The following is a 15,176-nucleotide window of genomic DNA, read 5'->3' on the forward strand; positions in this document are numbered from 1 at the left end:
GAAATTCAGTTCAAACATGTATTGTGATAAAAAGTAGGCCTAATGAATATCTTCGTATAATAAAAAAAATATTATATTTATAATTTATGCTTTGATCACTGTCTTTTGTCAACTTCAGCGCAAGCTACAGGCACGGTGGAATTTATTTTTGAATCTCATTTGAAAGCATTAATATTTATTAATCTAAATGCATTTATTTTATCGCAACAGACCTTGGTGGGCATGGTTATTTCATACAGTGAGGTACACAGAGCCCGTTTTATCTGGGCTAGGCCCTATAGGTTTGTCACAGACTAATGGCACATCACTCTGAGCCAATAAGGCATGGGTTTACGTTTACGACAACGTTTCACCTCGATTATATGACATGCAAACGTAATGTCAGGGATAAAATGTCCTTGTGTACTGAAACGCAGTCAAGCGTGGTTTTAAAGGCAAATACTCTATTCCAACATGGAACAGGCCTTTATGTTTGCAAAGAGGTAAAAAGGCGGAAAAGAGAGAGGATCTGAACTGGTTTCCATGTCAAACACTTCAATTCTCCATAGAAACTCTGATCTTAACGCTGAAACTTTATTAAATCCTGATGGTGGAATCGATAAGGCAGAATTTCTATCGGCTCCTTTTTATTGTGGAGACAGGGAAGGATGACAGAGGTAAATTGCTCTTTTAATTAAAGCAATGCACCAAAGGAAATTGCTGTCTGAATATTGTCTCAGAGATGGAGCTTGTGACAGTTGCCTGGAAACTTCAATCTGTCTCCCATTTATTCCAGATCATAGTTTTGAGATAAAGTTTAATAAAAATCTTTACCCGAATGAAAGCCAACCCTTCCAGATCAACAGACACAATGAGACAGAACTGCGGAGGAAACCTAATGTTTAACATGTATCTCTCAGGTACACTTGCTCTTTTGTATAAAATCGGATTTTTTAGTTCTTACTTATTATATTTCCATGGGCGATTCTTGTAGTTCTCGGATGCTGGGTTACTCCTGGGCACTGATTGCTTGGCTTTTCAATCTGAAACCCGTCTCTTCTTTTGTCGGAAATCGGATTTCCTTTTTCCTGAACGCGTTTCCTGGCTTCACAGCTCAAGTTCAGGGAAAGCAACAGAAGCTACAGGAGAACCTCGGCACTCTGAGACCTACAGTATCACAGCCTTGGATAGATTTAAATTTATAGTCATTTTTTATTATTTAAGTTGTGTGCGTTTTTAGTGCAATATTTTACTTTATCTTCGCTATATTGACATATTGTTTTCACGTTGTTCCCTTAGAAACATAGAAACATTTCTATTCACATTGGTTTGGCTATTTCTTTATATTTTGTGCATTTCAAAATGTTAATCTAGTTATTAATCCCTTGTTCAGATCCTTCAGATAATCTTCTGAAAGAGGCTAAAAACGCATCATGGAGCCCCATGAATACGGGAGTTCAAAAAGGTAAGTAATTATTTTCGGGTAAATATTGGTAAACACAATTTAAAATGTTGTCCTACAGCATCAATTCAGTCTACAGAGGACTGTTATATCAGACCCAAGTTACATTAGTTTAGCATTAATATTTTTGGTAAATATCGTAATAATCTGGGCACAGCTGTGTTTATTTTCTGATGCTTCCTTCAAATACATTAGCCTATGCAATTAATTACATTACGCATTTCCTTTTTTACTTGTATAGTCTAGCGACTCAGTTTTTATGAGATTGTGCATGCAGGCCATTAGTAATGTCAAAGGATCAATAATTATTGAAGTCAACAACAAATATACGATAACAAACGTGATTTCCAAATTAATTTTTTCTTAGCCTATTTGAATGAAATGTGATCCGTTTGAGATTATAAAGCCACATTTGGTGCACGTTCTCTTTCTGTTTTGTTGTTGTTGTTGTTGTTGTTGTTGTTGTTTTCTGTCAGACAATATTACTTTTGCATTTTATTCAGTTGCATGGTATCCGATTTTATTTCAGGAAGTGGACAAATTCAGCTCTGGCAGTTTCTCCTCGAGCTCTTGTCGGACAGCTCCAACATATCGTGCATCGCATGGGAAGGCACCAACGGGGAATTTAAACTGATCGACCCGGACGAAGTGGCCCGTCGATGGGGTGAGAGGAAAAGCAAGCCCAATATGAACTATGATAAACTTAGCCGAGCTCTCCGCTACTACTACGACAAGAACATCATGACGAAGGTGCATGGAAAGCGCTATGCCTACAAATTTGACTTTCACGGTCTGGCACAAGTGTGCCAACCCTCGTCGACCGAACAAGCCTTTTATAAGTTCCAGAGTAATTTCACACCGCTGCCGTTTTCAGGCATTTCCAAGCTCAACCTGATGGCTCCAACCGTTAGTCACACCGGGTTCTCCTACTGGCCAGGCTCCCCGCCGACTCTCTACCACAGTCACAACCTGCAACCCTCTGGGCCCTTTGGCACGGTATCTGCGCCTCATATCAGCTGCGTCAACAACATCAATAACTTAAATAATTTGAATAATATTAATAGTCCTTATAATTGAAGACCATTTCAGTTAGAAAGGTGGATCAGATAAAATTGCCTGGATAAAGATCATGTAAAAGTTGTAACAATACGCGCAAATTTCCTGCGGCACAATACAGATAGGATATATCGTAATCGAAACTGCCCATGCATCCTTAAGCAATATTTTATGATGACATTTGGCTCACTTGAAAACAAGAAATTGCCATAATGACGTTTAAACACAAATGCACATAATTTATTTAAACTTGCGGAGATGCGACGCCTATCAGCGCCATCTCATGGCTGAAAAACACCAGGTGTACTTCGAAGCGGACGCGTGAACTCGGGTCCATTGCTGTATCAAAAAACCTTTTAGACAACAACAATGAATACAACTACTCGGCCATTTGACATGTTATTGTACCCACAAAAGGTATAAAATCACTATACTATTTTTGTTCTGTAATATTCAGTTTACTAACAGAGAAAATTATACAATGTATATTTCATATTAATTAGGGAGACCTTCAGGGAGCGATGGCCAGCAGTTTTCAACTGGGCTTATGAGAGTAATTTTTATCACAGCGCTCAATGAAAATCAGATTGTATTTAGGCTACAGGTTGCTAGTGGTCCTCTTATAGAAGATTGTATGTAGGCCAACTAGGTCAAGTTCTATGGCAGTGTACCTAAGGACATTCAACAAATGAATATAGGATTCCTTTTCAAATCAATTAAAACAACTGGACCCCAGCCTCCAGTAAAAGTAGCATCACCGAAACCGACCAACAACAATAAACCGACCCAACTGAAACGCAGGCCTTGCGTCTTTTCTAAAATGTAAAGTGTAGCCACCTGACTGGATTACACTTGTCTTGCCAAAACAAATAGGTAGACCTACAGTCTAACGCTTTCCAGAACATCTAAGAAGGTATGTGCTCCTATTCATGGCGATTTGCTGTCCAATTGTTTTCGTGTTTCATTGTTGGGCTTAAAGGCTGTTTTACGTGGCCCAACCACTGTTTAGGCTATCAGTGACAGTAGTCTCTACAGTCGTTCTAATAAGTTTCACTCTAATTTATTTAACGCATTATTTCATTAGAGGCTACAGTTTAATGTGCAGTTGGTGATCATATTTTTAACAAGTCCTCTTATTTTAAAAAGTGTATGTGGCCCATGCTATTTTAATGGTCTATGTTCTATGTTTGTGATATGTTTTGAGTAAAAATGGTTTTATATCGATTATTGTTGTCATTTTCCTCAATAATAAAGTAAGACGACAACATTGATGGTTATGAACGTCTATCAATAATAATAATAAAATATTTGATGATAAAAATGAAATGAAAATGTTTTCTGCTTGTTTACATACCAATACATCTGCAAGATATATATCTGAAATAGACAGGCTACACGATTCAATGTATTCGATAAAGGAAGGTCACACACAACTCGATTTACATTAATGTCAATAGCATCAAGAATATTTAGACCCAATATGACCACAGGGTGGCACCAGAGAACAGCGATTTAACAAAACCAACAGCCATCACCTCATCTCCCCTAACTCTTCATTTGAGAAAAGAGATTATGTTTATTTTGAGTCAAAATGCATCATTCACAACTTCAGGAGAACCTGCACGAACCCACTGCACTATTTTAACACAGGTATGTCATGTTACGCAATGCGCATATAGAAAATTACATACTTGATCTCAATCTGAAGTAAAACATTTTGTCGGTCTCGCTAATAAATAAGGTACTGTAACGCAGAAACTGTGTAATGAATGCGTTTAGATTGAGAGGAGGAGGCTGATAAGGAACCGTCCAGCTTATGTGACTTGCATATCAATAGAACCTTCAGGGAACTGGCTCTATTGATGGCAACACCAATGCCTGTTCTGTCACATTGAATGCATTTCAAGTCCAGACGACCTCACCAGTGGACTATGCCAAGAGAGGCAAAATAGCCACTATAGAAGCGCAGGGTTTCCAGAAAAGGGTTCTAATCCCTGAAACAGTTGCAAGAAATGTTTATTAAAATCAGAGTCAAAGTCATTCTGTACTGGCAAGTGGGTACTAATGCTATGCAAACCACAAATACCAACATTTTAAAATCAAGGAACACTTTAACTGCAACAGTGAATATGATAAAAAATGTGTATCTGGTGCCAATAAATGCGCTGAGAGCATGTAGGGCTTGGAACAACATGCAATACTCAAATAAACAGGTAAGGTACATTGCTAATGAACCAGGTTAAATCGGGCTTTTAAGAGGCTCCCGGCAGAAAATACTGAATTGGAGAGAGTGTCGGAGAGTTAATCTCCACATTAGCTGTGCTAAGTGGGATCCGTCATCCCCCCTCTTACATAACACAGTAGTGTGGGGAAGTGGGATATCCAGGATGTGGCAGGCTACATGGAAGACCACACTATTAGAAAAAAGATGATACAGTAGAACCAAAAATGGTTCTATTGCATGTTTAAATATATGGCACACCTAAGGGTTCTTTAACGCCTGCATGGTTCTATATAGTACCCCAAGAACTCTTTTTTAAAGAGTGCAGACCAAAAACATGCTTTGCAGGGACATGCAAAACAAAACCAGGTCACACTGACTTCCTGATATGGTCCTTATGACTAATCAGTGTTTCAGTGAATTGTACAGCCTGTAATGAAAGAAAAAAAACATACAGGCATTTCTGTAGCTCATTAGACTAGGCGTAGTATGATCAGGGCTGAGCAACAGACTGATAATTGTAGACATTATGGCCATTGTGCTAAATATAGAACATTACCTGTTCCCATATCAATCTAGTATCTGAAATCAGTATGTTTACTTTAATGCATGAAAATAATGCAGCACACACTGAAACAACAGAAAAACAAAACACTGGTGTAAAAGTAAAAAAAAAAAAATATATATATATATATATTTTTAAAAAGATGCAGAATATGTGCCAGGCTTGAACAAATGAGGGCGACTTCAGTGAGAGTCAACTGGAGAGAAATGTGGAGCAGGTACTTTCTATAAGTAGGCTGTGTCGGCTGTGCAGCGAGGCTTCAGTGCTCCCTGGAGATTGCTAAAGCCCAGGCCTCTGAAGCGGCGGAGACCGTCTCTGACTCACTCGCTGTCAGTGGGAAGCACTGCAACCAAGCCTCTCAAAGAGTTCAGTCACAGCAAAGCACACCTACCCACCCAGTCTCCAAATATATCCCTCTGCAGCGCACACACACGCCACACAGAAGAGGCATGAGGGGAATGTTATTGACCCAGTTATGGTGTCCTGCAGTAGAAAAGTGTGTGATTTGGAATTCTATTAGTTGTGTTTCTGTCGTCAGATTTCATATTCAGGTACATGACACAAGCAGACAGAACATGTGGAGGAGAAAAAACACACAGCTATTTTGGTTCCACACCCTCATGGGGAATAAGGCGGGGCGCTGCTTTGTGCTATTTATAACTTCCCTGCTCTAGCTGCTATTGGAACAATGCACAGACCTACGCACCTACAGTATGCACTGATGGAAAACATGAATGGGAGGCAGATAGGCTGAGCTCCCTCTGGACTGTCATCAAGGCTTACATAAGCAGCTCCATGGCACACAACACAGCGACACCTTTTACAGGTAGATGACGCACAGATTCAAGGAAAACACTTAATTAAGGTTAGACTGCTGAGATCACTGGGGTCCTTTGATGGCCAAACCTTTATCAGAGACTCCTATGTGTCTATTTTTAGTTAAAAAGGAAAATGGTTGATGTAGTCCATAGAGACTTCTATTGGCTATATGTGTTTGTAGTTTATATGTTTAAAAAAAGTGGTATAGTTTCATCTTAGTATCATCCATAGAAAGTGCTACTGTATGTAAGCCATTTTACTGTAGTTGATCTTGTTTGATGAATAAGAATAAGAATAGTTGGTATATGACACTAGCCAACATGGATCTGACCCATAGAGACACAACTGACACTAGTCAACATGGAGCTGACCCATTAGGAGACACAACTGACACTAGTCAACATGGATCTGACCCATTAGGAGACACAACTGACACTAGTCAGCATGGATCTGACCCATAGAGGAGACACTGCTGCTGATGTCCCCATTCATTACTCAGGACAGGACAAAGGCATTGAACCCTGAATCAGTCCATACATGAAAGATGGGATAAAGTGAGATTAGACTTCCCACATATAGCTGAAGGTTTAGCCGGCTGCAAATACTGGAGTAATCTTGTTGACAGATTAACAGGTACATTAGACTGAGAGATCAGAGAGAAGCAACCACAACAACCGGGGAAGGTGACGTGTAATGAATGAAAATGATAGAGAACTGCATAATCATCACATCTCCTTAATCTCTACGTCTGCACTGCAGTACACACTAACTTAACAGGCTGTGTCAGTGAAGGCACACAGATACTATGCTGAAATTGAGCCTGCCTTTTCTGGTCATTCAGATCAGATAGTATGGTCCGTTTGTCCATTAGCTTCAGTGTGGTGTTGCATTATTATCATGCACTAAAGTAAACATACTGATTTCAGATAGTAGATTAGGGAACAGGTAATGTAATGCTGTAATGTCTTAAGAATGATCAGTTGATCTGTTGCTCAGCCCTGATCATACTAGGCCTACAGTGCACTGTAATCCTCTCATCTGGTCTTCACTTTGTTGAAAGGCTAACGTTACAGTGGAGCAGCAGGTACACACTACCCATAATTAAAGAAAATACAGCATTTGTTGCCTGTCCAGATGAATGAATACAGGGCTAACCCATCTGTTTACACAGATACTGCAATAGTGCCTCATGCCTGCAGTAACTCGGGCTCAGCGATCCTGTGGTTACTATAGAGACGGAAGCCGAATACGCAGGCGATCTTGGATCACACGTCCCTCTGAGCCACAGAAGAGGCAGAGACTGCAGCAAATTCTGTCCAATCATTCATGCTGCCTGTTTTATTCACAAATTCTTGGAGATCCATTCATTCTTTCTCTTCAAACCATGACATGACATGACAAGAGTCTCAATAGCAGATGCTGTGTGAGGATATCAGTGGTTAGATGACATATATTAAGGTGCAGAGACAGCATACAATCTGTCCTTTCTATTCCGATTCTTTCAGTTCTGTTAATAATTTACTGTTATAACAGGTTCACAAAAAGTACATTTTTGTCACTGTGTCAGTAGGTAGGTATTATGGTGCACCTCGAGGAAAATAATGGTTAAATTACAATTCAGCACCAAGGCCAGTAACTCAGTGAAGTGTTCGAGCAAGAATACAGAAATGTACAGTAGTATTTGTATAAGTGTCTTTATTGTTCATGAGTCCAGCAGTTGTCAGGTCTTCAAACTCTGTATACAGCTCACATATGCAGACAGTGCACAAAATATCAGTGCAATGTGAAAGCAATGAGGTAGGCTATTTTGTAACCATAAACCTTGTGCAGTATCTGCCTTTGGAGAAGGCTGTGAGATCTCCTATAAAACAACTCGTATGTCACTGAGATCAGTCTAACATAGGAGCTGCATGTCCTTGAAGGGGAACTGTTGATTCCAAGTTTAAAAGGGCATTATATAAGTTCCACCTTAACAATAGCTCATACATGCCTGTTGACTACATGTGCAGTTTACAGAAAAATATGACAGGTGTTACTGTTCTGGAATGGATCACGGTCTATCTGTTCTAGTGAACAGGCCTACAAAAATAGGCATATCGACAAATCAGTTGAACTGATTTCATAGGAAAACAAGCTAATCTTTACCAATAGAGAGAAAATAAAATCAGCAATAAATAAACAACACATCAAGAGTTGTTTAAAACAAACTCTATTGGCACATTGGACATCTTGTCTTCAAAAGTGTCTTTGAAGTTAAACAAAATGGACGTGCATTCTGGCCAGGCCAGGGCCAGCACCTTGGATAGTTCCCCATGTCATCTGTGCAGCACTGCCATGAACATTTGTGTTCTTATGAACAAGGAAAAACAGTAAAACAATTGGAAACACTACGTTTAGAGCAGTATTCTTCACAGTATTGCACCACATGGCTACATCTGATGAGAAAGTTCATAAACACAATCTTTTTCGGCATGCAAATACTGTAGGCTACTAGTCCAACCGGTGACAAAACACTGATTTCTAGATATAGGTTATATGTCTTCATCCCTATTAACACTGTTTTTTTTTTTGCAATAACATAAAGATGAAAGGTCCCTGCAAGATATGCCACCCGAACGAGACAAAACAGATAGCATACAGCATGTGCTGTAATCTCCATGCTGTCAGCAACGCATTCAAATGATGATAGGACTATCAACGGTCTACATCACTTCCCTTCGCGTCTTTTGTTTCACCTTTGAGCTCCTGAAACACCTCAGTGAAAAAATGTGGATCAATGTTGATCTGCATCATTTTATCACTTATGCTATCAATGACACCTAGTGACAGATCCCAGAAAGTATCCTTGTTACCTTCGACAATGAAGGGTTTGAGAGGGTAAGAGATTTCCTGGCCTATGTATGAATAAGCCAGGTACAGGCAGGTAAGAAAGACGCCATGAAGTTCGCCTCGAGTGGCAACATCTTCAGTGATCGTTTCTCGACATATCAAGTAGACAAACACCAGGCTAGCTGGTGTGATGAAACCCTGATCCTGCCAGCCTTGTAACAGAAGGGTTCGGTCTACATTTCGGAACCAAAGGATAACTTCGTTCGAGTTGAGATCTTTGAGTTTATAACATCTTCTGCAAAAAAAATCTCCGAGGCAAAGCAGAAGCTCGCCAGTCGATGCTTGGACAATCACCTTCCTGGGAGAGACGAGGGATAACTTGCTGGGTTGTTTTTGCACAGCAATGATCTTTTTGCCACTGTGAGAGGGTGTCTGTGATTGAGTTGCTGCAGGGTTCTGTTTTGGTAACTGCGCTGGTTCCGGACTCAAGTGCTGTCTTTTCTTCAGATTTTCGTTATTCAATTGCTCCACCTTATTTTCATTGGCCTGCAGTAGCTGGCCATCCGGGTTAACTTTTTTGTCATTCCTCCTCGACGAAGTAACAAATCTTTTCAACGACAAGGCTGATTCCAGTACAGAATGTTTCTTAAGGCTTCTATCGGTAGGCTCGGGTCCATCGACCACGATAGTCGTCTTCCGAGACATCGGAGATATTGAGAGAACAGTTCCCATTACTGCAGCTGGATGGATGTCACTTGGTGGGCTCCGAAGATGTAATTCCCCAGAATAAATGTCACGCTGGTCAGCAGTGGTGTACCCTCGCACGTCTCATTTCTATTGTAGCGGGCTGTTCTTGAAGCGATGCAGGGGGCTGCCAGTGTATCCCCGCCTAAGAAGCTCCCTGCCACCGATTGCAGTCTTCAGTTAGCCTACCTTCCTATGGTCGCAGAACTGCTCTGAAAAGCAGCAACTCGCGGTAGAGCAGACTCAAGCGTAATCTATTTCAGTAGACCAGGATTAGTGGATTCTGTCTAATGAGCCAACCAACCTCACGGTGTCTCATCAGATTGACTGGGAATGGAACCAATTAGGTAGCCCATTTTAAATGAGCAGCCTTGGTTTCTCTTTTTTGACTGTGAATGTTATAGCTCTCTATTTTTCAGAATCTCCATGAAAACATGAACCTCTTCATAGCCTGTGGACTCAGATAAGAATGATACTGTATAAGTATAATATATATTTTTAGTTGACATCTAGATTATCCTCCTGATCTTACAGTAGCCTACAAGGATCTCTACTGTATAGATGAATCATCAAGAATAACTATGTTTGTCACAAAGCAGAGATAACACATGGTCACCCTGAATGCATAGTTTATCATCATTATTTTGGTAATGATAACTTTTGAAAACTTAAACTCAAACACTTTATATTCTGAACAAAAATAATACAATAAAATACATCAATGAGAAAAGGGTTCATGGGTTATCTGAGGCCTGTGACTAACCCATTCTAAGACTGAAAACTATATAGCTGATCCAATTAGTCAAGCAGGAGAGGGAGAGTTGTTACATGACGGGCGCTTAAAGTTTCCCCTCATTAGCTTTGTGAGGAGCACAAGTCCTTAAGCATCCATGAACAGGTCACAAGTTAATGAAGTCACTTATTTAGGACTGTCTGTGGAAAACCCTCTAAAAATAGTGTCAGGGAGAACACCTAACAAACAAACGTTGGCAATGTTTTTCAGGGTTTCAAATACCTTTGTTTAAGAAAAGGCTCTATGGTAGGAACTGAAAGAAACAGACTTTTAACAGATTAAAATATGCTTTATTTTAGATAGAATAGAAAATGAGCCCTTATGCTATGGACTACAACTTTCCACTGGAGACAGCACATAGTTTATTCTTCACATCCATAAAGAGAATCTGATACATTGGAGGGCTACCTTACAGAGATCCTATGCAAGGTTTTCACATTGATATAACAGCTTTGACATCATTTTGATGGTAAACTAACTTAAGAGGGAAAATGGCTTTCTTTCCAGTCACACCCTACCCATCTACAAAGAATTAGCTTTGCAACCTCACTCTACCCCAACCTGGGGAATCACAAACTGCTTTACTGAAATAGCCTACAATCTGTGTGAAATTATGTAATGTTACCTTGTCAGTCAACATGGCTCTTCGAAGATTATCTTTGCTGGTTTGTAAACAAATCCTCATGCACTGGGGGGAAGGGTGCAAGGAGTCGTATATACGGCAGTGGTGTATAATGCAACTATTCCACAACTGTAGGGGGACCCCATTCATCATAAAAAAAGAAACAGTTGGACACTTAAATCCTTACTTATGTTATCTAGACCTCTAATTTATAGCATGAGGGCTATACATTAGGCCGTTTGCATCAAAAAGACAAATCTATGATGGTAAGATTACTGATAATATTCTGTCTAGTCCTTGTTTGGGTAAAATGCCAGTGTTACTCTAGATTGACTGAATCACATTGATTAGACAAGATGTGCATAGCAGCAGTCACAGGGTGTATTCAATGCACACGTGTGAGCCTTACATGAAAAATGCCTATATGTGCAGCAAATGTGCCCTGCAAACAAAAATCTGTAATAGGAGGTGAACAAAGCGCATAAAACAGATATGTGAACTTCACACTTCGCTGTGTCGATTCACAACTGTGACTCGTTCTTATGGCTTTTGCTTGCTGCCTCTGACAGTGATGTGGTTTTGTGCAGCAGAGACGGTTCATAGAGGGAGCTGAGACCCAAACTGCAAGATTATCCCGTGTTTATATTCGAAAAGCTCAGAGCTCAGATTAATGTCCTTAGGGATGCATGGTGATGAAGCGTGAGGATACAACTTTCTCATCATACTCTTTCCAGCTCTGTGAAACCGTTGTCATACAGGCGGTAAGGCACACACTCCTCGCATATCTCGCTAAGAACAGACATTCACACTAATGCCTGCTGACGTACGACAGTAGACGCCGTAAGCCTGTCGTGAGTCAGCCAAGCCTGACACTGCTTTCTAGAGCTGGTAATTAGGGAGAGGAGATGGTGCCCTCTCCACACTTGCCCTGATATACCCCTCATTTGCCTGGGTGGGTGGCATGGAGTTCAGGCCAAGAGAGTGACTCACACAAAAGATGGTGGGAAATGGAAGTTCATGGCACTATGACATAACATCAGCTGTGCATGTACTGTACGCATGGTCCATATCTGCTGGCAATAAGATGAGAGGAAATGTAAGTTCACACCACTGAGAAAATTCTAATATCACCAGAGAAGCAGACTTCAAAATACTGCAGATTGTTTAGCGTGGAGTTCCAGTTCCTTACTGCTTTCTCAGACATAACAAGCATTCCACCCTGTGGTTGGTCAGTGTTAATGCATTTAATCTGCTTACAAGCAACTTTACAGAGCTACAGTATGGACACACTCCTGACATAACAGAGTTAACTGACGTAACATGTTAAACATGGAATTAGACGTATTTTCATTTACACTTTCACTGTGTAACAGTAAGTTAAAAATGCTACGTACCTTGCCAGCATTGTAAAGCATGCATAATTCCACAGGATATGAAAACAAAATAAAAATACTTTTCCTAAGCACAATAGCATTTCTTCCCGACTAAATATCCAATGTTTCAGAGTACATTTACTCTACATCAAGTGGCATTACTGAAAAGGGGTCTCAAAAAATGAGTTGTAGTAGTAGATTTGAGAATGACCAGCAGAGGGCAGCATGCCCTTTGCAGATGGGTGTCTATAACAAGTGAATAATCCTGCTGTTAGGTGGGCTGTTGACTGGTCCTGTCAGCAACAGCCTTCGCCACCACAGGCTAATATTTAATATCCCCAGGCAAGAGGCAGTGAAATCCTACACCCCGAGGCATCTATCTGGGTAATATTCTCCGTCATGACAGAATCCTCCTTTCAACCAGTCTGCCACTGCCAACAGTACAAGATCAGAACAAATGGCGATTATGCCTCAGCAGCTGTTCACAGAGGAAAAGGCTCCCAGCAATAAAGACGGCCATTTATCCAATTTGTCTGCATTCGGCAGCGACGTTTATTAAGTGTAATAAATAGCATGGTGCCGTTATGGGGGAGAGTTGTGTTGTAGGCCCACGTGTTACACAATTACCGAAATAGCCCATACAGAGAAATATTTCATTTGCATGCCTGCACACACTGCAGGTGGACAATATAATCATTTATGGTCGTGTAAGGTTAATAAAGGCCACATGTTTCACATTATGTAATACGTTTCACGAAACAATAACTGAAACATGTCAGTCACACACACAGCCACATTCAGAAGACTGACTGCCGCCATCTCTCCTCCACTGTCAAGGCCTTGTAGAGCCTTAGGACAGTACTGTGCAAAAGAATCTCCCCTCCCCTTTGTTGTGGGGCACATCAAAAGCAAACAAAGGGATCATGTTGCTGCTCTTATCGAGGACTTGTCCATCAGGCCCTTCAGCGGGGGCTTAGTGCACAGCCAAGAGCAGGTGGGCAGCTGGAGGGATCACAGCCCCTCGGAGGAGCCCATCCACAGCTGTGCAACACAGGTCAAGATAAGACACACGACACACCATCAGAGTATGGCATTAGAAGCACATCACAGGCATAGCATTCAGCGGTTTCCTTTAGCCTTAGAGGGGGAAAAAACAGGACCTTGTTGAGTGGAGGGAGGACTTTTGAGAACATGAGAGTCTTGGGGTCTTTTTGGATTCTCTCTCTCTTTTTTTTTTTTACTCATTCCGTTTGGGAGGAGGAAGAAAAATGTTGGTGTGTGTGTGTGTGTGTGTGTGTGTAGGGGGGGGGGGGGGGGGGGGGGGTGTTGAAATCAGGGTCAGGGGTCCACCCACGACCTTCTGAGGGAGTCAACTCGGTGCACTCGCACGTGCGCCGCTGAAACGGAGATCAAACAAACATCCGGTCTGTCGCCAACCCCTGATGTGATGAGCTAGCGGCGGCTGGCGAAATGAGGTCTGGCTCTCTTCGTTCTGTGAAAGCTAGCGCACCTGCCGCCTGATCAAAGCCGCTGCCATTTGAAAGCTATGCGTTCGGTAATGCGGCGGCATATCCTTGTAAAGCAGACAACAAAGAAAGCTGTAGCTATATTTAGCTAGAGTAGGCTACATACGGATATCAGTTTAAAAAACAGGCTGGCCGGTGTTTATCGGAGGCTGCCTGACATCGGGCATCATCCGTCGCTGCTTTGTAGAACACACAAAGAGGGACGAGAGGGAAAGAACACTCGAGAACCTTGAAACACCTCCACGCTTTCCACTGACGGACGATTTTGGACTTCCTAACTCTTTGATTGGTGGACCTCTGCCACGTCTAGTATGCAGTAGACTACACTTCAAAGACAACAGCACTTGTTTAACTTTATTGAGCAGGGCCTATCAACAGTGTGGGAGGTTTGCACTTTTCTATAAGTTCATCATTAAATCTCTCATATGGTAAATAACATGGCGAAGAGACCTAGCTGTTGTATTTTGGTATTTTACAAATGAAGTGTTTCTATGACATTCTCTTCTCTGGTGACTTGTTGCAGGTGTAGCAGAAAGAGATCCACCTGTATTTACAAGTTTCTGTCACACAGATCACTCCAGCCATGAAACAAACCAAGACATAACACAGCCAGGGAAACATTCAGAGAATCCAAACAGAATGATCTTCATATTTTCCTTTTGGTTCTTTCCACAGAGTGTCAGCTGAGTTTAGGTCAACCTCTTCATTCTCTGATTAACTCTACCAGTAAACATCGGCCAATATTTCAGGGAGAACTGGAGGATGCTGTCCAGACTGACCTATATGTCCACCGTAAGTCTCATAGCCCTGTATTGTTTTAACAGCTGTTTCAAATGACTTTGTTGCATCTGATCACACAAACCTACAGTTTTCTTGAGCTTGTCTGGGATAATTAAAATCATATTACTTAGTAATTATCTGAACAGAGAAAACAGTGGGAAAATATACCCTTACTGATTATTTACATGATCAAAGGCTTACCGAATAGGCCTACTTTATGTTCCCTCATGACTTCTGTTCATGAAAATGATCTTGAATGTGTTATCTCCATCAGGCCCTTTATCTGTTAATCAGCTCCTTCCTTGTTTTGTTTTTCTACACCATCAACCATGCAGTGTACAATGGTGCATAGTTAAGATACAGAAGAAGCTAAATTGGTGTATTGAGTAAAGCATTTCTCACACAGC

At 41.1% G+C, this 15,176-nt stretch overlaps 2 protein-coding genes across 2 annotated transcripts; one reads left to right on the forward strand and one right to left on the reverse strand.

Annotated features, from left to right (window-relative positions):
• The first annotated feature begins 681 nt into the window (after positions 1–681).
• Positions 682–3,752, forward strand: fev (FEV transcription factor, ETS family member). Its single transcript, XM_062533406.1, has 3 exons — positions 682–899; positions 1,373–1,444; positions 1,971–3,752. Exons 1-3 carry the CDS (start codon positions 818–820, stop codon positions 2,516–2,518), a joined length of 702 nt encoding a protein of 233 aa, XP_062389390.1. The 5' UTR covers positions 682–817; the 3' UTR covers positions 2,519–3,752.
• Positions 3,753–7,801: 4,049 nt separating this feature from the next.
• On the reverse strand, positions 7,802–9,724 carry cdk5r2b (cyclin dependent kinase 5, regulatory subunit 2b (p39)). The gene has a single exon (XM_062533407.1). The coding sequence runs from the start codon at positions 9,661–9,663 to the stop codon at positions 8,797–8,799; it is 867 nt and encodes a 288-aa protein (XP_062389391.1). The 5' UTR covers positions 9,664–9,724; the 3' UTR covers positions 7,802–8,796.
• Positions 9,725–15,176: the final 5,452 nt, after the last annotated feature.

This window comes from Sardina pilchardus, chromosome 4 (assembly GCF_963854185.1).
Source record: "Sardina pilchardus chromosome 4, fSarPil1.1, whole genome shotgun sequence".
Lineage (NCBI taxonomy): Eukaryota > Metazoa > Chordata > Actinopteri > Clupeiformes > Clupeidae > Sardina > Sardina pilchardus.

What these genes read in the sequence shown, in the direction of transcription:
- fev (XM_062533406.1), top strand. Translation starts at nt 818, where the DNA reads ATGAAAGCCAACCCTTCCAGATCAACAGACACAATGAGACAGAACTGC. An exon ending in GTTTAACATGTATCTCTCAG is followed by an intron (nt 900 to 1,372) that starts GTACACTTGCTC and finishes TCCCTTGTTCAG; the next exon opens with ATCCTTCAGATAATCTTCTG. An exon ending in GAATACGGGAGTTCAAAAAG is followed by an intron (nt 1,445 to 1,970) that starts GTAAGTAATTAT and finishes ATTTTATTTCAG; the next exon opens with GAAGTGGACAAATTCAGCTC.
- cdk5r2b (XM_062533407.1), bottom strand. Translation starts at nt 9,663, where the DNA reads ATGGGAACTGTTCTCTCAATATCTCCGATGTCTCGGAAGACGACTATC.